The 24458-nt window shown below is 38.1% G+C and overlaps 2 protein-coding genes across 3 annotated transcripts; both read left to right on the top strand.

Annotated features, from left to right (window-relative positions):
- The first annotated feature begins 297 nt into the window (after window positions 1-297).
- LOC139117841 (uncharacterized) lies at window positions 298-3505 on the top strand. Its single transcript, XM_070681079.1, has 4 exons — window positions 298-792; window positions 2486-2624; window positions 2799-2867; window positions 3132-3505. The coding sequence occupies exons 1-4, from the start codon at window positions 726-728 to the stop codon at window positions 3259-3261; spliced, it is 405 nt and encodes a 134-aa protein (XP_070537180.1). The 5' UTR covers window positions 298-725; the 3' UTR covers window positions 3262-3505.
- Window positions 3506-7179: 3674 nt separating this feature from the next.
- LOC139117241 (uncharacterized) lies at window positions 7180-17715 on the top strand. 2 transcript variants are annotated; one of them, XM_070680187.1, is made up of 3 exons: window positions 7180-7324; window positions 13759-13885; window positions 15923-17715. In XM_070680187.1, exons 1-3 carry the CDS (start codon window positions 7261-7263, stop codon window positions 16191-16193), a joined length of 462 nt encoding a protein of 153 aa, XP_070536288.1. In that variant the 5' UTR covers window positions 7180-7260; the 3' UTR covers window positions 16194-17715. The 2 variants fall into 2 exon arrangements, with proteins under 2 accessions (XP_070536288.1, XP_070536289.1); XM_070680188.1 differs by having other exon boundaries at window positions 7193-7324; window positions 15644-17715.
- The last annotated feature ends 6743 nt before the right edge of the window (window positions 17716-24458 follow it).

Below are 24458 nucleotides of genomic sequence, written 5' to 3'. Positions count from 1 at the left end.
GAAAGGAAACCTAGTTTCAAGAAAGTATGCAATAACATTACACTAGTCTTATTAAAGTTATTATTTACTCAGGGCATTGATAAACAAATGATCACATATGCAAGTTCAAGTTTATTACATTTCTGGTTGAGTTTTATTACATTTATGGTTGACTGTTTTATTACATTTATGGTTGCGGGTTGTTACATTAATGGTTGACTATTTTATTACATTTGTGGTTGATTTTATTATAATTGTGGTTGATATTACATTTATGGAGATTATTACATTTGTGGAGATTACAGCATCTACCAGTAGAACTTTCGCATTTTTGTTTGGAATTCTATGCTGTCCATTCTGCCAAATGCTTAAAGTTCGTTCTATTGATTTTTTGGTGAAGTAAACCGAAAATCAGAACAATCTGGTCAGCTTTTTCCGACCCATCTCTTTATCTCACAAAAATAGTGTGGCATATAGATCAGCCTGGTTTTAAATTTACACAACTCTGCATAGAAAAGCTTGCACAAAGCCAGCAGGTTAATGTAATTTTTGCACACTGGTTGGCAGTGATTTTTGCGTACAAATTATTACAGTGGTCGATTATAATGGCTAATAAATAACAGGTTCGACCAGGGGGCAGACAGACTAGTATAAAATAGAGACCAGCAGAGTTTAAAGTTCATAGCTGTACAATCCTCTCCGGTCAACAGTGTTCATCAGCATGACCACGTCGGTATAACAAGAACATGGCAACGTCTCCTAAAATCAGCATTTATACCTCATCTTTGTTGATTTTCGTATATCTGTCACGTGGTAAGTGAAACGCACCACTGTTATGCTTTTGCATTATTGATTTTATTGTTACTGTGCTTGGGTATTGAACTCAGCGATCATAGTATTCAGTATAGCAACAAGACCGATAGGCAACCCATGGTGCAATTCAATAGAGCTAGTACTCAAAGCCGCTTCGATAACCGAAACACTTAGGGAGAATTTTAGAGTTATATGGCTTGGCGGCAGTATACCAGTTCACATGAAGCCTTGGCTCTTGAGAGGGTTTCATCGTTCGGTGCTGATAGTAACATGGTAACACAGAATTTGACCCGAGCTCATCCGTATATTAACGTTCAGTGACGAGTGTCCGTAATAAGGGCATAATGTCTAGCGGCATAATGGCCAAACAGCTGAGCAGTCATAACCTTCGAACGTAGTTTTTTGAACGTTGACACTTGTCTATAAGGGGGTTGTTTTAATGTTATGCAGGTATTATGATAATCGGGCGTGGCAGTGTCCTTTAAATGTAATTTGTGCATTCATCAAGAACCACCCTTTTAAGCAAAGAAACCGAATGAGGTCACCTATTTTTGAGTGGCCATCCCGTGGACGGTTACTTGCATGGCCACTACAGCATTCCACTTCTGAATCCATGTGTCTGGAAAGCACTAGGTATGCTTAGTCAAGCTTCTAGACATACAAAACCATCCATCCTACAAACTATAGAAGTACTAGGTCGTCATTGTGGAATTTTATTTTTGTCAAAGCCTAGCCACAGATTAGCGATATGGAGTAAATAATTCGAGTGCCATGCTGAATTTACTGTTGAATGCTCAGGCTGTATATGGATACACATTGTAAAAACCAATACACTGGGTTAGCTTTTTATTGGTACACTGTGACCTCTCTGTAAATCACGTCTCGTCTACCATCTTTGTTCCGCAGTGGACTTTCTGCAACGTCAGTTAATTACCCAGTGAGGGCGTGATCATTTCAGGCCAATACACAAAGTTTATCATTACACCTCACGTATCCTCCAGGTACAGGTAGGCCCTACTGTGATTGGCTGAGCCTCACTCACGTGATACAGAACAATAAGTGACAAGACATGGCTAAGGTGATATAGCCCTGTCGCATGCATTGATATAGCCCGTTAACATTTCCATGAATACCGCGCGTCCTTTCTACGAGTACCACATCATAGCGTACATTTGCTTGGTGTTTTCTGTAAAGCAATAGCTTTTGAAAAGTTACAAGAAATTAGCTCTACCTAAAGTAGACGACATTTAGTGCATTAAACGAGAAAAGCTCTGACAACACTATCTTCGTTTTTAGAATGAATTTAAGTTGACCTTGAATTTCATGTAGCATTGAGATCGAGCAACAAATAGAACGTTTGACAGTGGCGAGCCTCGATCGACACTTGACTGCATGTTTCGGAAACAGAAGTGTTTGTTCGATGTAATAAAATTAATAACACACGCTGGAACAGGCCGAGCTGAAGGCGAAGGTATCATCAACATAACCATCATGAGCACCAGCCCGAAGGCAGGCAACAAATCGTGATCTTGCCCTTGCTGGCGTGTGTTACTATTTAACTGTGAGATGGTTTATGTATACTTACCATAATTCGAATTCGTTATAGAACAATTTTCAACTATCGAGTTAGTCAGGCCCAAGATACTATATCATATTACTCATTACATTGACCTATTGTTTTATTCCTTAACAGCCGCATCAACAAGTTATTGTCCCAAAGATTATCCATTCCCGACATGTCCTCGTGTCGGCGATGACCCAAGGTTGACCAAGTGTTGCATGGGCCAGGGTCATCTTTCCCATCAGTGCTGCGCGGAGCAAGTCAAATACTCGTAAGTGGTTAGTCAATGTCTGAAAATGATTCAACACACTCGACAAACACAGATCTGTGATGCACATTCATTAGGTTTTACACTCTCAGAGTAATAGGCCAATATAATAGGCATAGGCCAATTCCTGTGTTTTGACAAAAGGAATGTTAGTCAAACATTTTCTCATTATTTCAGGTTGGCCAACGTAACGCAAGTCACAGTTACAACGACCGAAGAATCAGGCCACGAAATCAATTGGTTACCGTAAGTATAGCTTCTGAATCAGTTGTCAATAGCAAAACACGAGAGCCTTTTTAACGAAAAATATCCATAATTGTCTAATACATTCAATGTTGAACATTGTAGGCTCCGTCTTGTTATGTTTTCCGAAAACGTTTGCACTGTACAGTATCCGACAGAACTTCCGACAAAGACGGTTGTCAGTTAAAGCGTGTCGCCAGTACGATGTTATTTTCTTCGCAAGTACGATCCTTCCCTTGTTGATATCTCTTCTTTGTTTCATTGCAGACGGTGGTTGTTGATTGTCATCTCCCTGGTGACGTTTTTCGCCGTCGTAGTAACGGTTACCATGTTTTTGTTCGGGTTTCAAAGCTGGTACAACCAACGGCAACACCGATACAACGCCCTAAAAATATGACTTTTCGTTGACCCAAAAATTCTGTGCTGTTGTGAACATGTATCGTTATTTATTACTACTCTTTCAACCAAATAGCCTTTGGTGTATTTCCTTTTGCTATACGCCTTCAAAGTTAGAAACCTTTGTTTCAACTTTCCTCGAGGAAAACATGTTATTACTCCCTTAAATTTGAAAATGAAATAAATAGGGTCACCGCGCTAATTTTGGTACTTGAGAAAATATAGCACCTTAAATATACTGACAATTGGAATTCAAAATGGCCGCCATCATTGTGTTAACTCTATTTAGAAATTTGAATTTAAAAAAAAAGGAAGTATAATATATATATATATATATATATATATATATATATATATATATATATATATATATTATGTGTGTGTTTGTTTGTGCTTTAGAATTTCACATTTTCAAATTTAAAGTGTCAATACAGTATTTTTAATGAGCTGTGAATGTATTTCACGCTTTCTGAACAAGATGTCGAGAACTATTGTACAAAAAATTGAAGTCAAACACAAAGAGACAACAGCAGTACATCAAAGACTTCAGAGGGTAATTATACTTTTTCCAGCCATCACGTCAAGTATAAATGAACCCGTTATTGGCTCACTTAAAGTCTGTTTTACCTCATTCATGGGTAGAGCTTAATATATCTAAGGAAAGGTAGCTATATCTTCTGACAAATTTCCACAATTTTTATTTTGTATGCAAACGGCAGAAATGACCAGACTTTTAGTTTGTCAACATAGCATATATAATGTGTAAAACATACAGCAAAAATGTCAATAACCAGTATCATTCAAGGTGAATAAATTGCCGATACCTGAATTTTGGTCCAGGCTGAAAATTTCATTTTTGTCTATACATATGCAGGCTATTTGAAAAAGCTGAACAATTGGCATTGCCATGTACCTTAAATCCTTCACTTCACCGTATTGGTGGACCTCTACTGAGTCAAATGGAGAGAAAAGGTTAAAGAGTACATTACTGTGGTTGATAATGCAGAACAAAAATAATCATTAAGTTCCATTTTCATTAAGTTCCATTTTCATAAATTACAGCTACTCTGCTTTGAAGAAGAATTAACACAGCACCGGTTTAATTAAGTCTTTCCATGAAAATTTAGGTATAAGTTTATTATATTCGATGACAGTGAATTATTCCAGTTCTCTGAAGTCACAATTTAAAAGCTGTTCTTGTACCAGTTTCCACTGTATTGAATATAAATTTCTCTATATTAGTTTTCCCACTTACCTTTTTAATGACTGGTTTAGATACTTCATCACTATCTGTAGTGTTGACAAACTAGAATCACGCCTTTACCAAAACCATGGACAGGAGCAAAAAAATATGGACTTGTTTTGCTTGTTCCATTTACATCTCCTATTAGAAGCCCTTAAGAACTAGTGGTTGCCATATCTGATGCGCACTGTGTCCGCGCCGAAAACTGTAACCAAATGATATGATCTAGGTATGATCCATCATTTGTGCAATTATGAGCCTGTGCCCTAGTTCAAAAACACACTTACCCTAAATAGTATTGCATACTTCAAACCATGATGATCCTGCAAACCCATGACTCCACTACCCCCGGCCGAAGAAACTGACCCAGTCCCTAATTATGCATCTTGTCTACATTTCAGCCACAAACTGCTCTGTGGCTGAGAGCTGCATTGCTCAACGTTTTCATAAAATACGCAACAAGTTTCGATATCGTCGGTATACTCGAATGTACTGAGTGTAAATCGCAATAGCCTTTGGGTAAAATAACTGTGCCCAAACAGAACAATCTGAAGATGCACAAGAGACGATGGACGCACTTTGCTGGATGTGCAGCTTGTCAGGCTGAGCTTTCTTTCTAAAGTGAATGTTGGATAGTGCGTAAAAATGAAATTTAATTACTTTTACCAATTTCAACACAGTCTCCGATCGTTGGTTTCTTCAATTCAATAACACCCTTCAATTCTTTAAACGCTTTGAATATTGTTCTGGTGTATATTGTATAGCTATAATACGAGACGAGGAGTTATAATGAGCCTGGAAATGCAGCCACTTTTTGATCTTAGCCTGGTAAAAATCGAGGCACGAAGCTCGATAAAAATATTTCTCAGATAACTGGCCCCGATGTAATCTCACGGTTTGCATAACTTGTTCGTATTTCCGTGAGTCAAGTTCATGATTATGTCAGAAATTTATATCTTTGTCTCATCCGATGAGTTCATTCTAACACTTTTTGAGATACTCTCCGTTCCCCATAATGTTTAGCCTCGGAATTTTACGGAATCTTGTCTTAGCATAGTGACATGTGTGTCACTGCCCCCGGCAGGGTTAAAGACCGAAGGTCAAAGAGAATAGGTGAGCTATTTTATGTGTACAGTACCCGTTGTAAACAGAAATCTCTATCAAATGACTTGAAAACAGTAGAGCCCGCGGCCATAGGGTGCGGCGATCATCCACGGACCACTAAGTCAACGTTGTCGGAGAGCTGAACTATCAATGAAAAGATACCGAGACCCACTTCACACATCAAAACAGGTTTAACGATTGAGGGCGCTTGACTAAACAAGTCGGCGAATAAAGCTCACAAGTTCGAACTTATTCATTTCAGTTAAATTGGATTACATCTGCCATTCTTCTCCGACCATTCGCAGCATTTTCCTAACATTGCTCCTTAACACCCATGTTGGTATGACGCGTCTTGTCGATATTGAACGTATTTGTAATCAAACTTTTATTTCGTAAATAAATTTTACATTTTAAAAACAAAGTTCATAAATCTTGGTTCGCTTTGTTTATTCACATGTATGTAATGTCTGTATTAATTTCCATTCTAAGATTAAGCATATCTGCCATAACAATCATTTTTCAGCCTACAAACTTTAAATTACATTTTCAAAAAGAAAACTCACTGAGAATAAACTGTGAAGGCGAGAAATCCCGACCCGTAAAAGATTAACACTACGGCTAAAAGGTTGAGGCTGAAGTCATAAATACATATCTAAAAGATGGCCGAGTAAAACAAGGATGAGTATCTATTGAAATCAGGGTACATGAAGATACATGAGAAAGTAAGCAACAGACCGTAATGTACAACAACGCAGCGATAAAGATGAAAAGATCTTCGGCCGTTGGTGGCGCACTCCTATGAGATTACACAGCTATACCGTGCATAAAAAGAGGTTTCACTTCATTTATTTATGTCGAACAAAGGTATTGTGGGTAAATTTATAAAGTGCCGTTGGTATTTTAAGATTCTCAAAGTCATCTAGATGACTAAGTCTTCCAACGGCGATATTAGTCAACTTGATATGTTCGTTTTAACTTTTGCACCTAATTATTCCAAAGTAGATGTGCATTTCATCCGTGTAAACGCATAACTACGCTCACTGATGTTAAAGCAGTAATCCTGAGAAATCGTCACCATCAACACCACTATTTCTCGTCTCTTGTCGTTCGTAAACCAAGGCAGGCATCGCCCTTCCTGGCAATGTCAGTCTTTCTCGCATTTGATAGCAGTTTCCAGACTTTCGTTCATGCTGCTCTACTCTGACCGCGGCGTGCATCGATATTCTTATAACAAGCACAAAGTTCAAATAAGGTGGCAAGATTAAACTGAATGTACTTTCCAGAATGTTTGAACAGGCCGTGCTCGGCAGTGCTTGGCTCCAAGTAGCGTTCAGATCAAACTTTATGCGTTGATCGGGTTCCCACGCATAGCAGCAGGGAAGACATTAGATGACAGGTCTAGCCCAAAGTGTAATTGTTTCAACCGATGAGCCGAGTCCCTACATGATCATCCATGTCAAAACAATGATCACATGGTAAAATACAATTCAGTGTTATGAGATGGCCCCCGTATCAAACACTCATGACGCTAGAAGCCCAACCCAACAACTTGGACTTTGCACGTAGGCCTACACAAACTTCGGTTAATCATTAAAAGCCTTACATGATATCACAAGTATTTCGTGTTCGTAAGCGTGTCCATGTTGAAACACAATGGCGCTGCTAAAAAGTCTTTTTCATGTGCTCGCCACAATAGTGTTTGTTTTCCTGGTTTCGGGTGAGTAGAGTAATTTTTCTGTTAAGTCGGGTTTATGTTTGCGTCCTGAATTTCAGGTGTGAAGGTTGCCCTGTCCCAACACTGCGCATGGCATATTATTCGCACCAAATGCTCAACGACCAAGCCCAGGGGTTAATCATTACACTGTGTTACACTTCAGTGGCGCAGATAATGCGTTCAAAATCCCAGACATGCAGTCTTAGGAAATTTCAAGGGAAATGAGACAGAAAATTTTCACCAAACTCGAAAACTGCGTCCACAACTTGAAATCCCACCTGTTGATGATTTGTGTTCAGAGATTATGTGATAGTAGAACGCCATTTTTAGTCAGAATGCTATCGTGGGTGCTGGGCATGCGTACTAAGCGGCCCTTTCTTGTTTATCGTCCAACTCCCTGAAAATTTTGCATTACAGTGTCAGCCAGACTACCATAGTATTGTACCAAGCATACAAATCACTCAACTAAATTGAAATCTTAGTGGATATTTCACAGTTACGGTAACAATGATTCACTCCGATCGTGAATACTCTCTATTCAAAATGGTGTCGCGCTTGATAAAGTAATCAAACGAAACAAGTTCCTAATCGAATTCTGTGATGGCAGTTTTGCACATGTTCCGTTACAGTTGCAACCCTTTTTACCGTTATATTTCACGTTTTCTTTTGCAGTTGTAAATTTTATTCTCACGGTTTTTTTTTTTTCAAAACGCAATTAGTGATTTTAAACGAGAAAGCCGACATAGCTTTCTACCCATGTAGCTCGTAAATCATAATAGCGTTTCCCAGTGTCAACAAAATTATATTTGCCCCGGGACTGGCAGGGGACAAGCATCCGTGACTACACAGCCATTCGGGCGGTGGTGTTGTTCGTGTACGCCAATTTATCAAATCTAATGACCTGTGTATATAGGGTGCAGTAAAGGGGTATGGGTGTGCAGCCCTCCACAAGTAAGTTGTAAAGACTGGTTCAAGAGTGAAAAGAAACATTTAATAGCACACAGTGGAAACCATGTTTATCTCTTCAAACTGTCAAGGTATATTTGAACTATTCTTACTTGGCACAAAGAAGTGTAAACGCACAAAAAGAAGATTATTTTGAAATAAATATTGTTGATACATTTACATTTGTTATTTAAGGTCGTCAACAAACACAAGGTGCCTACGATCTTACGTCATATAAAAGATTACAGTAATATAAACACGTCCCCAGCCTTCAAAGTAGTCTAAGTTTTAATTTTGTTACATTTTAGCTGAAAGAAGATACATATATAGCTGAAAAATGAATTTTATCGTTGAACCGTTCGTAAACGAAAGGAAATCAAACTTACTTAGTGGTGCAATACAACAAAACAGAGCGCCGCCAAGCATTCTTTATACTGTGTAAAAAAGTAAAATTTTCCATCTTGTATACAACTGATTTCTATCCACATGCCAAAGTTTAAGGCATGTTCAATTTGAAACAGATAAACATTTAATGTCATCAGTGACGGAGTCAAACGAACACACACATCAGCGGTCGAGCAGTAATTAGGGTGCGGATTGGCATGGAAACTATTATGACGGTATGGGGTATTGCTGCAGTGTTTCGTCGCACACGAAACAACTGTGAGCTCCTGCGGAATTACGTGTGCGCTCGTTTTACAATTTTATTTTAAATGCGGATTCCAAAGACCAACGCGGTGTAAGATTTATTTGCCATGTAGTAACGTTTACAAAGAGATTTCTTCCTGCGAAATATCGGCAAGAACAATTTTGTCACGGCCGGATGATTTTTCTCAATTCCGATTGATGTGTATGTTGCTCACCCCGCTGCTGCGCTATGTAAGGGAGAAGTGTAAAACGATATGCCCTGTCCCTTCCATTATTCTATCTGTAAGGAATGTTATAAGACCAATTAAACTTTAAATAATGTTGTAAATTATGTCGAAAGGTCAGCTTTTGTACATGATATATGACTCTTTTGTGACTGAGGCCAACTATGCATTCCAGATAGATGCAAAACATAATTTTTACCAAGGTCAAGAATAGAGATCATACTTTTTTAAATGCAAGCGGGCCAGCTTGGTAATTATATATAATTATAACGAAGTTATTACACAATGTCTACCTCAGTTCAGCTTAAGGATACGTGTTATGACCGCATTTCATCGGTTACACCGTCAAATTTGGACACAAATCTGTCTTTCAAGTTTACGAGTTGATACAGTTGGACAAATAAAATACCGAGCATAAATAGCTCAGCTGTCCTTGACGTACATAAAGTGTACAGGTTAACCCTTGGCAGTTAAATCCGATCTTGGCGCAACAATTACTTTTCATGTAAAATATGTGAGTTTAAAAGATATGTTACATGTATCTGTATTACATAACAGAAATGACATCCAGCGATTCAATAGATAACGGAATACAAATAGAAGGAATGTAATGATTATTATCTTAGGCCTTCACTGATTGCACGTTGAGCTATGTGTCAATATTGTCACTCGATAACGATTTTGGAAAGCGTACAATACTGCACCGACTGAAATATATTTATCATGTCAGTTTCTCTGTTGATTTTGTGTGAGGAGTCGAAGCGTAAGTTGTGCCATATCAATAGTCATGGCTGACATAATTACTTTGTACTTAAATTAGTAAGGTATTTATTTCTCTGCGATTACAAGGCATTATCACCCAATATTAGGAATGGGCTGTTCGAGGGTGTTTTGGGGTAAAAATGCAATCTGTTTTCGCCATCTAATATGTCTGTACAATTTTTATGTATTCCCCTTTTCCATTAGCTTTGCAGTCATATGGATGTGTTTATACAAAAAACAGCAAAGTTGAATCTATTTGATTTGTTCTCGCTCGCTGCCATTTCCGCTTTTGAGAACTCCGACAAAGTCTTTGGGTAATCTTGGCCACCTTTGGCCGAGAAAACATCATAAAGACTGGACAGAACATGATATTTTCGATAACTATTATGATACTATGACTGAGAAGATCAGAGACACGAATGACGTCATCGGAGAGATCAGTCAGTCAGTGTGTCGCAGTGTGTAATGTGTAGTAGCTGCCCTTTAGCCCTCGTAAAGTTTGTGTACGGATCGAGCCTTTCCAACAAAGACCTATTTGGAAAGAATATTGCGTCTTGTATTAGTACCCGTAAGATGGAGTTTTACAAAGTTTCTGAACGGACAACATCCGTAGCGAATGGCACAAACACTCATGGAGTTTCCCATTCTGAAGTAATCGTAATCCTATGGGAGGCCGGTAGTGGTCTCGCAAAATCTATAGAGGGTGGGTATTTGAAATTTGAAACTTGCAGTAGGGGTCGTGCTCCCGGGTCGTGCTCCTTTCAAACAGCACTGAAGGTGGGAGGTCACTTGATTCTAAAAAATGTTCACCCTGTCAAAAAGCTTTGTTTCAGTGTACCAAAATATTCCAGCAAATAATGGTGATTCGCTGCGCATTTTCAATCTCTGAAGTCAGTATACTATGGTCTGAATACAATTACATTTTTACTGTCTTACTAACTTCTTGCCTTGACAAGTTTACGTACTTGTCTTACAACAGCTTTTAGAAGCAGAGAGTGAATGGCTGGTTCTTGGCACGCTGTAACTCAGTTAAGTTAGGTACATGGGTTAGGTACATACCTCATACATTGGGGCTCATGTAACACAAAACATATGATATTTGGCATAAATAATTGTCACTCAACTCTGCATTTTCATTAAACTAAGATCTATTTAGGATAGTACATCTTTGAAGTAAATTTAGTCGATGTTTCAACATCATCAGCTTTCTTATAAAATATTTGGAAGTGTTTACGGATGAGACATCATAGACGTGGTAATACCTTATGCATTGTGACCCAATCATAACACAAAACACGTGATGGCTGACATAAGTTATTTCAACTCCATGGTCATTTTATATCAGAATATTATATTTATTACACCAAATTTATTTGAAGTTTCGAATATCAACAGTTTTCTTATAACTAAAAATTGGGAATTGTTCACGATGAGATATGGCATAGCCACATCTTTTGCATTGGTGCCCAATCATAATCAGGTTAACACTTGAATTTAGTTTTCAACAGTAACGATGCACATGACACACTGACAAGTTGCATTGATGAACAAAATACCGGGTATTTCAAGACTTCAGTTACTACATGGAACAAAAATACCGGGAAAATTGTCAAAACTTAGAGTTACTGTACAGGTAGCTAAATAATATTATATTTCCTGACGCAAATCGTTTACCTACACCAGTTATGACATAATGTGATGTATTCCTTTGGCTTTAAAACGCAGTCCAGATATAAACTCCATGGTGATACAATAATTTATAGGGTTACTTCTATAAATAGACGTGATCTCAGCAACATGCTAGTGCATGACGATTCGTCTGTCTATAAGCATCTCTCTATCTGTTTACATACAGAGAATATGCAGACTTTGGTCCATGTTTTGCGATACACTATATACAATAACACTGACTAACCCTAACTGTCGTGACTATAATTTTCAAGTGATCTTTTTCACCAAAACTATCTTAGCCAGTGTTCGAGGGAAGATGTAAATGGAACAACTAAATATTAAACAGATTTTCTTTATCTTGATAATCTAAATGTGTGTATAGTAGAGGGCATAGAGTGAACAAATAAATAAGAGGAGAATGTTGGTCTTTCCGTCTTATCTGTAGAATACATTCCACGGCAATAATACCTTTTTTTTTCATGCAGCTCATGCTATATAATCAAAATTCCCATCATTCAAGATAAATAATTGTCTTATTAAGATGGAAGATTTTTCAGTTGTCGCGCTTTAAGCTTAAAATTAACGTTTTCCGTACATATGCATGACTTTCACGTATCTGAAGCCACAAGTGGTGGGTTGCATAATGAAGATAGAAAATGATATTTGTATCAAAAGAATCGAAGAATTATCAGCGTTTAATCACAGTTTGGTGTAAAGCAGGTCGCTATCTGGCCATTATTTAGTCTTGCAATTTAGCAAGGTGATACTATTTCAAATCATATTTCAATGAGTGTTGTTTCTCATTCCAGTGCTTTTCACCGTTCAGAGAAAATTACACAAACACTGTCACACCACTTGTCTTGCATCTACACTCAAATTAATCGAATTGGCTTACAATATGTGACCCATAAACAGTTGTCTGCCTCATAAGGTCAAATCTGGGAAAACAATGTTTACAGACATTCATAAAATGATATAAGCTTAGACAACCACACAAAGTCTCATCTTCCTTCACTCTTCCGTCATTAATTGAGATATACTACTTCATTAATCTGGAAACTGTTCTAACAAAAAAACGTGTTCTACTACTTTCACATTGTATGCAGCAAGGGTATAAGATAGATATTATTATATCAAAGTTCTTTTTATTATTTCTAATGAGCCAACAAAATATGCATCTTAACCAACAATATTATTACCAATCCTATTAATCCGATTCACATTTTCTTCAACGTGTTGTTGTTTGATTCTGTGAAACAAAATGCCTCCAATGTGTTGTGATGCCAATGATGTCATAACAAAGTGACACATCACTCTTAAATCTTGAAAAATGGTTTTATACAGTTGGTAGGGACGAACATACCGCCGGGAGAGCTTCCAAAGGTACAATAGTCACCATGTCTCCAAGACTCGCTGTTTATTTGGTGATCGGTGCATTTCATCATCTAGACTTGATAAAGTCCGCCATATTCGATTGAGCTTTGTTTGTTGTTTAATTTACGGTCTGAAAATGAATAAAGCTTTCATTTTGAACACCTGCGTAAAATTTATCGCTATGATCATCGTTCATGATGACATCGTCTGATTTATTGTAAGTATAGTGGTTTCGGGTCACCGCTGTCTGAAATATTTACAACCTTTCATACGGGGTCATGACCTAGCTGTTTGCCTTTATTAGAAGTTAAACTAACGCCCTTGTTTCCTCTTTGCAAGACAATACTGGCGCACTGATCCTTATATAGGGACATGGTGATAATTTTTCAGTAAAAATGGATTATTTACAATATTTTAAAACTTAGTATTAAGATGAGAAAGCTGTCACCGAACTATAGAGTAATCCAGCTACCATTGCACTTTCAGTGCCTTACGAATGAAATGTCAATACTTAATTCATGATTAGGAATCATCATAACATCCTTCAAGCTCGACTGGCTAATTGAAGACGATTACAGACAAACTTTTAATACAAAGATTGGCATAATAGGCAGAAATGCAAAGGCAAATAGTGGCAACTCAATGATGAAACACGAGCTCTTGCCAAATATTTGGTTCCATGAACTGACATATCACATGTATTTGTAATATATTTACATATATGGCTCAGTAGTCTATACCAATTCAAGATAATACTATCAGGTGTTGTAAGTTACTCTAATACCAGCGATTTTTTCCTTTTCTTCATGACAGCCTGCGCCCTCCAATGTCCTGACAGCTATCCAATCAAATCGTGCCCACAGCCATATGAACCAATCAACAACAGAGAATGTTGCTATACCAGAGAGAAGGGATACCACTGTTGTGCAGGTGGATTACCGTAAGTTATAATCATATTTTTCTTTCTATGGTTTGTGTCCCTGGTATGTTCGATTCGCGACAATTTGTCTGGTGACAGGACTTTGTTCATACGCTCTGTAAGAATGTTGAATAAAAGCTCACCTAATTATCTCATTGCCACATTTACTCCCACAGATGGCATACTCACACTAATCACTGTTGGCTATGCTCTTGTTCAATGTTGCTGTTTTCATGGCCCATACCATGTATCATTCAGGTACAACAAGGCAAACAATGGCAACTCAATAATGAAACACGAGCTCTTGCCAAATATTTGGTCCCATGAACTGACATATCACATATATTTATAATATGTACATATATTTATTATGATTGTTGATAAGCGATGGTTTCATTCATTGACTTCATATTCACGTTTTAAGAAACGATTGTCTTGAATGCGACAATGGATTGTAGAATAATTCTCGTCATTTCGACACCGATTTATGTCAATTGTTTAGGACTCTGGACAAGCAAATAGGCGTAACATTAATTTTGCAAGCGCGATACAGAAGACGACACCACTATGCACTACTTTGATGTTCATTTGTACAAGCAACCTACTGACATAAAGTATCAACGTCCTCGATTGCTCGCCTCGTAGGGTTCAAAGGTCATACCAGTTCACAACTTCACACAGCATCGGCGTTCAAGGCTACTGGGCTCTAAGGGTTTTTAGGTTCATATCAAGTCACAACTTCGAATTCATTGCCTGACATTAACATTTCACTGGGCTTTTCCCAATACACTGGAATCTCCTGAAAAATAATCACCGTATGCATGGCAGCTTAATGTGCAAATATTTCAGTTAAAGAAAAAGTTTGAAAAACATTAGGTTAATAGCAAGTTCATTTCATTCTTGGCAGATAAACTTAAATATGCAAATTCGAAATACATTCCTGCCGACAAAGCTAATATAAACTTTAAAATTAATAAAGCTTTAAATTCTTAAAACCAAGAAATAAATGAATGCATGGTTGTCCTGATGATTAAGGCTTTGTTGATAAGCTTGCAATCTTTAATCTTTGACTTCGATACTAAAATTACCTTCACATCGCTTTTTGCTTTAGGGTCGCAATTAATCCATTACTTAATCGAGCCATAAACATACAAAATGTGTGTATCATCTTCTACGTTTCCTAAGAAACTCGATACTGAATCTCCCTTGTACATGAAGGACACAAATGTTTTGTAGGAGAAAACGCCAGAATTTCTCGAATGCACAATAATTTGGCATTTTGGCTACCAAGCGATGGATTTCTCTCATCAAAGTTCCCATAATTAGCAGATTTTAAGTATAAATTTCTGAACATAAATTATTGTGGCGTCAAATCAGCTGCCAAGTCTAGCCGTTTTAGTAAGTACAATCATTTATAACAGTACTAATACTGTCCCAGCATTACTCTAAGTAGGCCTACAATACCTTTGATTATCTCCAAGTTCAATTCTAAATGCGGCATGCTCCCATACTTAAACTTGTCTGTGGATAATCTGCGTATTGAAATGTCGACTTAATTAGCATTTTTCTTTATATGTGAATAACTAGTGATAAATAAGCTTGCGATGTGCTTAATAGCTCAATCAATCAATGAAAATAAATAAATAAATACAAAATAAATAAATAAATAAATAAATAAATAAATAAATAAATAAATAAATAAACACAAGAGTACCAATGTTGGATTTTAGATTGCTTTGCTACATGCACATGCTCACACTCAGTCTTGCTCGATTTCAGACCATGGGCTATCATTTTGGTAGTTATCCTTGTACTGGGTGTCGTCGCCACGGCAATCGGTTTGGGGGCGCTGTGGTATTTCGGATATCTGAATAGATGCTGCTGCGTAGAGAAGTGCAAGAGGGACGTGCGTGACAGTCCACAGACACAAAGACAGGGACAGAGAAAGCGACAGTCTGGGAGACAAGAACGATACCAACCTGAGTCCCGAGAGTACGAGGGCCAGGTTGAAATTCAGTCGAATATCTGATTGTGTTTTTATATGTCTGTATACCGCAGGCCATGGGGGATCGCCATTGTTGTCATCCTGGCTATTGGACTCGTCGGCCTTGGTGTCGGACTGGGATTCTGCTGGTACTTCGGCAAACTCGACCGCTGCTGCTGCTGCCGATGTTGCCCGAAGTGCAAGAAAAACAAGGAACCAACTGAAAAATCATCCAAATCCAAATCCAAATCCCAAACGGTTGAATACAAAGTTGTATCAGGTGACGAGAAACAGGAAGAAGGTGAAATAGCTGTCGAAGAAGGGGACAAAGAACCTAACGCGTAATTTGCAAAATTTGCAATAACAACTGTCTCTAAAACAACTCATTTTAATACAAGTTGATCATCTACTCTCATTCCTTATATATGTATATGAGCTGCCATTACACCCTATAACGTCCTGCATATTTCTTCCCTTCACAAGATAATTCAACATCAATGTTGCCACCTAGGTTCCCCATCTCTAAAATGTTTTACAAACTGATTCAGCAAATGTAGTACCACAATCCGCGATATTCTCATTATTGTTTGAACTTCTTACTATTTTTACTTTAAGCTCTAAAAAAAGGACTTGTTATGGCGCCTTTTAAGACTTTGAATGGTTTTATTATTTACTCCACCATTTTTTTCAGTTTTCATGAAATGCAATGAAAGTGTTCTACCTTAACATTCAATTTTGTTTCGAAATAGTTGTTGTTCAAACGTACGCCATCCAAAAGTTTACGACTTCTAACAACACCTATGTCAGCAATTTATCTTATTTGTCTGTTGTTGTTTTATCTGTTAGCACAAAGAACAATTTCTTTGTTTGATTTTCACTCTTTCAAACTTGTTTATAGGTTTGGGTGGTGAGGCCAATCGCAATTACCTTTGTTTATCATGCGCATGTTTTACTATTCCTGCTGTCTCTTATGGGTCTCCCAAATACAGTGCGCCCTCGGCGCTCCTTTCGTTTTTTGTTGGTACGAGATAAGCAATAACATTAGACTAATCAATGTACGTTGTATCTCTCCCCTCCTGAATATATATGTAAAACTGTGCAAATCCCATACTTACATGCATAATTTCCAGATACATTGAATAGTCAATGTTCTGGTGTTTATATTTTTTATATTTCAAAGAATCAACTAAAAGGAAGCTAAGAACTTGAAAATGATAATCACGAACCTGCAGACGGTTATGTTCCTATCAATAATCCTTGTGGAAGCATTGATTAAAGAAATTGCAAAGTACTCACATATTCTTGAATATATGTTTCTAACTTTTCTGCTAGTCGTAGGTATACATATTGTCATTATCTCAACTTAAAAAGGTTGCATTTGTAACACTTAATTAGAACTCATTTATGAAGCATACATTTTTCACAGTCTTTAATGCCGTGCAAATGAGAATATTTTAAACGTGTTTTACTTCTGTCTATTCATATTTAGTATTGATAGTCAGATCAGCCCCTTTCAAAAAGGTCGCATTTCTCCAAAAATTATTATTATCTTTGATATTTAACCAAATTTTAGTCTTGTATTAGAATAATTTTCACCAACAGTCGATAAGAATTTTTGAGACAGCACAGCCTAGCCAGAATTCAGCCTGTATACAATGACTAAAAACAACGTGTATTTCAGAAATATTGCTTTTGTCCGTTTTCGTAGCGTTGTATCAAAGTAGCCTATAAAAATTTGTCATGTTTGTAAAGATTCAGTTGATTCGGTGAACATTTTTAAAGATCGACGTATTTAGTATTTTAATGGGCATCTGATTATTATTTTTTTTTTTGACAAATAAAAAGCAACTCTTTTATAAATAGCAAATTGTCAGTGTATGTTTAATGATGTAGCTGTTTGCTTCAATGGTTCCTTTACAGCAGGAGGTGAATGTCAACGGAACAGCTGCCCCTCCAACATTGCTATCCCATCACAAAAGATAGACAAACTATTCACCAGACTTGCTCTTGGAACGCCTGTACACATGCCAGGAAATGCCAAGAGGATTTGACCGGTTGACCTCGCTGTTCATTTTATGCAGAAATTACAATAACAATGCTTGGTTGAATGACGTAGTGCCTTGAGGGCGGGATCGCCAGTGTATAGGGGGAGGAGTACCTTCCTTATGGTGATAAGTGGTGCGGATTACCGTCGCCTAGGTGACTGGCGTATACGCGTGCCAAAAGACACAGTCCCCGTCTCGGGGCTGTTCTCGGAGCGGGACCGTTTTCTCTGGTTTTCCGTCAATGTTTTCCACCATGTACAAATGGTAACAACACTGAACAAAAACCTAAATTATCTGCTTGTCAACCCAGTTTGTGTCAGTGTCGTAGTCAAGCCTTCTAACCGGTCAAATCCTCTTGGCATTTTCCCTCTTGCACCACGAGACGTAGCGATAACCAGTCCCTTTCGACTCATTTCGATATTTCTGCAACTGAAAATAAACGTTAGTGTCAAGGCCACTCTTTAAATCATGTTGAAAAAGCCTAGACTTTGGCTTGTAAGCAGTTTTCTATATGACATGCATTGCTACTGTTGACAATGTATCCAGCATTGTTATGTCCTGATCTTTGTCACTGCCGAGAGAAAGGTCCACTTCATTCGTGTTCCCCTGCCCTTACCGCCAGGCAAGACTGTTCGAGCCAGCCTAGACTCTTATAATCCATGTGGAAAACAATCAATAGCGAGGTGTAACACATAATGTACATTACAGTGAGTTGAAAAATATGTGATATTTAAACATTTCCAATGCAGGATGTCATTGAAATTGTCGATGATAAAGGCATATGAAACACAAGTGTCAAAATTTATAAATCAGGGTTTTATTACAGTAATGGAAAGTACTCTGCACTGGTAAATGACATGAAAAATTGAGGCCTTTGACCATCTGTTGTTGGCATATATGATAACTGCCACTTTGAAAGGGCTAGATTTTGCTGTATTTAAGATACAGTTTGCCTAGTTGTTCTGTTCACGTTAGAATCGACATTTCTCATGTCCGGTGTATTTAGTCTAATTTCAAATTACAGAATATTTGAATTCGAGTTTCAACCGTTGAGGGCGCCCATTACTTCGGCGAAATTTATGTATGATGTTAACATGATGTATCCAGGGGTAGAGTACATGCGTACCTTATCATAAAGATACAAGATAATAATACACATGTATTTTAATACCACTTCTAAGTTTCTTAAGTAATAGTATGTACACAAGTGAGTGCCCACCAACCAAAGCCATGCATATGTTAGTCAACATCGTAAATTAAGTTAATCAAAACTTACCCACATGCAGATCCTGTGCGTTCACATGTGCTTCCATCTGGTGGTTTGAGCTATAATGGAGATCTACAACGTGATAGTCGCTAGAACCGTAGAATGCTGTTATTTAATGTGGAATTCACCTCGGGGGCTGATAATCAAACTCTCGATATTTTACAATTCTTTTCTGATCTACCCCCGGGGCTCATTTTCAAGCTCTTGGCGTAACAAAACATTTTCTCCGTCTTTGTTTTTCGGCATTCGAAAGTTTTGTTTTTCCAGATAGAGTAAACATTGGGATGGCGGCCATTTTTAATTTCAACCACAAGTATATATTCATGTGGTAATTTTTTGTCTTGTACCAGACTTTGCATGGTGACGACTGATTTTGTTCTTGTTTAGGTAAGAGAATGGTTGAAGGTCCTACTAAGGACAGTTTAGGCGAAAGTGCGTTCTACCTTAAGTCTTTCATTGTCGAGGCGCATTCTTCGTCAAGGATAGTCTATACCTGACGCTTACCTGAACAGACTGTCATGTATATGGTATCTTTTCTTCAGCAATAATCAAGTACAGATGATTACAGACCTGCCTTACAGTGGGTTACAATTCAGTGCCACAACTGTGTATATGAGACAGTTTTAGCTGAGAAAGCATATTCTAGCTTTCAGCTCTTATCGTTATTAAAACAGTTATATTGTAGATCAAGTGTAATCAACTGTTCAGCAAGCGGTCCAGACAGAGCTGCCCATGCTGGTTTACAGTAACTAATCAATGAGACGGTGACTTTGAAATGTGTTGTGATACCCAAGTTAATCGCTTATATTGTACATACAGTGTGTCTGTCTCACACACAGAGTTGTGGCACCGAACTGAAACTCACCATGAAAGTGACTAGGAAAAAATGTTTTCTTGAAAAATAGCTTTGAAATGTGCACACGCAATTTCCCTGGGAATAGAAAATATCATCCTATCGAATAACCTCTCCTACATGGTTGTATTAATGGTTAGTGATTAAGCCGCAGGCAATGACAAAATCGGTAACACGATGAAGGTTGAACTATGACGAGGTGGATTATTTGGTCGCTGTGGTAAAGCCTGCATTTCAAATGAGTGCACTATGACAGGCACTTGTAATTTAACACGGATGCGACGAATTCTGAATGGTTAGGTGATCTGTTATGCCTAGAAAAATTCAAAGTTACCCACATAGGCTAAGATCCATATCAGTCAACAATAAACCAACAAAAGAAATAAGGGGTTAGAATGGAGGCTCGTCGAAAAAATAGTCATGCCAAATGTAACCCTAGATAGAGTCTGTTATAACTTTTGAATTGCTGTTATCGTGCGACACAAGATTCTCGTAACTAACACCATTGGAATACATTGTACTTGCCTTTACCTTAAGGCTTGCAAGGCCAGCAGTGGATGTAAAGGAGCATAAACAAACAAACAAACAAACAAACAAACAAACTAGGCATCGTCGTATAGTCAAATATCGGATTCAAATAATGCACCAGACCTGAAATCAAAGTTTCAATTAGTTTCAGGGCACATGTACTCATCTCGGATCGACACGGAACATAGCTGCAATAATTGTAGCCCTTGGTTAGCCATGGGGCTCGAGTTTCTGTCGTGCGGCTTCGCTGGGGCAAGGCGTGAGCTGCACGACAGAAGCCCAAGCCCCACGGCCAACCAAGGGCTACAATTATTGCAGCTACATGGAACATAGCTTTCCATATGGAAAAGTGAACTTATCAGTTCAGCCCCAAGTCACACAAAAACAAACAACATACATCAAAATTAAAGACCAACCCTAGGACGTTAATCGGTTTTCAGGTATTCGAATCAAATCAATGAAAGTTTTAGACATCGATCGATACGCATTAATTTTCTTCTATAGTTTCATCATGCGCAATAGCTGCAATCTTCCCATAGGTTTCTGTATTGCCATTACGCAGCTGAAAATCTCGCATTTCATGCAATGTTCTTAACTTAAAAATATTATCTCTCTCTGCTGAATACAAAATAGAATCCTATTGGCTATTTTAGAGGTTTCGTGGATTCAACTAGCGGACAATTCAATTCAATTATAGTGGACACGAAAATGGGTGGTATCCTTCACATCACAAGTATGCAACAATCATCATGGTGCTCTGGTACGGTTTTAATACCTTTAGGATAACTTTTTGCAGACGAAGAGTATTTCCTTTCATATCTAATCTCAGCAATTTATTTTTGTGTGTATGTCTGACGACACTATAAGCGAAGGGTGCTCCGAAACAGGTTCCTAAGTCTCGGCTACTATAAAAGTTGACTTCCGCCGAGATGGCTGTCACCTGGGGTTGGAAATCAGAGAACCAAGGACAAAAGATTAATAGATTTTCGACTTGCTGTAGTATTAAAAATGAAACCAAAGTCATGCGATTTTATTTTAAACCTAGAACTATTACGGCCGATCAATCGTGTATATATATATATATATATATATATATATATATATATATATATATATATATATATATATATATACACGTACATATATGTGTGTGTCAAATTTCAAATCCAAAGAAAGCGGCTTCATTCTAAATGGCTTAAGAAAATATAATATTGTAAATAAGCAGGCCCTTGCGTATAGGCAGGCAGCTATGTCTGTCTCATTGTGTAGAAATCGGAATTCGACATTCTTGACGCAATTTTAAAATCGCTGATAATGTAGTAATTTGCATCACCGAAGGGCAACCTTCCCCTCCTCGCCTCGAGCGAAATTCTCAAAAAAATGAAAATAGAGGAAGTTTATTACATTGCAACCTTGGGAAGCTTTTTCCATCTCGAGTCGCGTTTTGGACTCCTGTCTGAAGTTAGCATCGCTTGTTATTGGTGTATGTGAAAAGTTATTATTCTATGTTGTATGTGAAATATCTAGGGCAGACATCGATTTTGCCGCTCGCTGTCTCATGTTCAGAGCACATTTTCAGGGAAAAGTTCGCACACAAATTGCACAGACATTCAAAGGTTGGGCAGAGGTTGCCCGATGACGTTTCACACGGGAGTTCATTGATCCGAGACGACTTTCAGAAATTTGTATCAGTTCTGATCGATGTTATAGTCGAATGACGTCGTTATCGTAGCCAATTTACGTCATCCACCGTGCTTGGAACATTGCAGGCACCTGTAAGTTTGATAGCTAAAACGTGTCCATGTGTTATCGGGAGCGTAAAGGTAATGTTGGGTCAGGAACCGAACAAGAAGACTACACCGAATCGATGAACTTTGTTGTACGCTCACTCGCGGCAATTAATTACCTGCGTTGCTATAGCTACGGCCTTTTCTTCATAGACATTTTGCTTCAAACAAATCATCAAAGACGGATATCAAAAAATACAAACATATGGGCCGTAATCTGAAAAATGCTTGAATGTTTTGTTTGATTTGACATTGACAACCGTATGTTACAATCATTTACTGTTATGGACGTTAGGTGACAAAAGTTGTGATATGAATTCACAGAAATGTCCCATTATTCGTACTGTGGTTAAAAACATTTTATGAGGTGAGTCAAAAACCATGATTTGGTAACCGTGTACATTGGGAAGTAAACTGACTAAACATAGTCATAATTCGAGTACAGGCTTTGACGTCTTCGTATAGAAACGAGTTGACGAGATCACTTGCATGAAATAGCCGACCCGGGCGAATGTCAAGGTGGTAGACATCCGACGGCGAAAACCTAGACGATGTTGAATCGTTGAATTAAAACGAAAGGAGAATATCACGCTTGTTACGTAGTTCAGCTTCTGCCTAATGAGCCGCAAGGGTTTCTATGCGGCACGTCACGAAGGTCACATAACGATATCGTTGAATTCGAAGTCAACGGGGAAAAACCTACAGTGCGTTACACTGAGTAAATGTGTAGCGTTCATTAAACTTCATTCCACAAAGCTTCAGAGTCGACAAATTTCAGATAAGGTCAATTCAGTTTGCTTGTTTATTTCAAACGCTACGTACATACATACAGAGCAACCATTAAGTCGCCCTTGACGTGTTTTTGCCCTCTACGATGGTACCCAGGCGACGAGAATTCTCACCGACTGCTATTACATCGTACTGCTGCAAACGACTGCGATGACATGACGTGTATCCATAACTCCATGGTTACGGCGGCTATTACAAAGTCGGAATGGGCGCATCAAAGCACAAACTTGTTGTAGACTGTGTCGTTTTGAGAATCGTTTTGCCTACAGTTAGTATTCCCCTGAATTGATTCAGTCCTTTGCGAATCAGTCTTAACAAGGCACAGGTGTGGAATAGGATAAAATCGGACGGCTAGAAAACGTGCCGGTAGGCCTACATGCATCTTGACAAACGTCCAATTTACTGCAAAGTGGAATGGATGGCACGTGGATGTGATTTTCAATGCTTTCATCGTCGGCAGTTCACACAATTCAAGGCATGAAAAGTAAAATCCGTGCTCCGTTCAATAAATCATGATATCTCGAAGACATTACCGTATCCAGCGGGACCTGTAGATTCGCATGTTAAAGATTGAAAACATGAGGCTTTTCCTTCTCTTCTTGCTTGTCTGTGTTGTCTTGCTATGCAGACGATAAGGGCAAATACTGTGACCTACTATTTAGACACTTAATATCTTTTGAGCGAGAAGCCCTGTGAAATTTGCATGATTAAAGAAGACACCTAGTTCGTACTGAGGGCGAGTGTTAGATATTGTCTTCTCTTTACAACCTTGGGATCAGTGTACAGTACATCTGGTGACACATTTTTGCAAAATTCATATCATCTACTTACAATATGCATATATGCTACATACAGTATTCACATATGCTACATAAAATATGCATATATGCTACATAGAGTATGCATATATGCTACATACAGTATGCATATATGCTACTCACAGTATGCATATATGCCTGCCTTGCTTGCGTTTGAATGACCGATGGCCGATGCATGTTTAGGTTCGATCCATGGTTCCCTCTGACGATACCATCATGTATGCAGAAAACACATCTTTCTGAACCGAACAAAATGCAAACACTCTTCAATTCACTATGCCCAGACGAGAGCGAACGATTTTGCTTTGTTGTTCGTATACAAGTAAGATTCTTATTAATACTTCCTACCCGTATGCGTCCTGGGCGTCAATGTTAACATTCGAACAAATGGTCCATCTTACGATAAATATCATCACGTTCATTAAGTTTCCCCGGACAGAGCATTGAAAACACATCCGAACCATCACGCCGTATTGGCGCCCTCATGATTAGTATAGCATTCTTTACAAAATGCGATCAAGAG

This window comes from Ptychodera flava, chromosome 18 (genome assembly GCF_041260155.1).
Source record: "Ptychodera flava strain L36383 chromosome 18, AS_Pfla_20210202, whole genome shotgun sequence".
Classification (NCBI taxonomy): Eukaryota; Metazoa; Hemichordata; class Enteropneusta; family Ptychoderidae; genus Ptychodera; species Ptychodera flava.
Note: the sequence above shows the minus strand (reverse complement) of the source record. Positions and strands in the feature narration are given on the sequence as shown.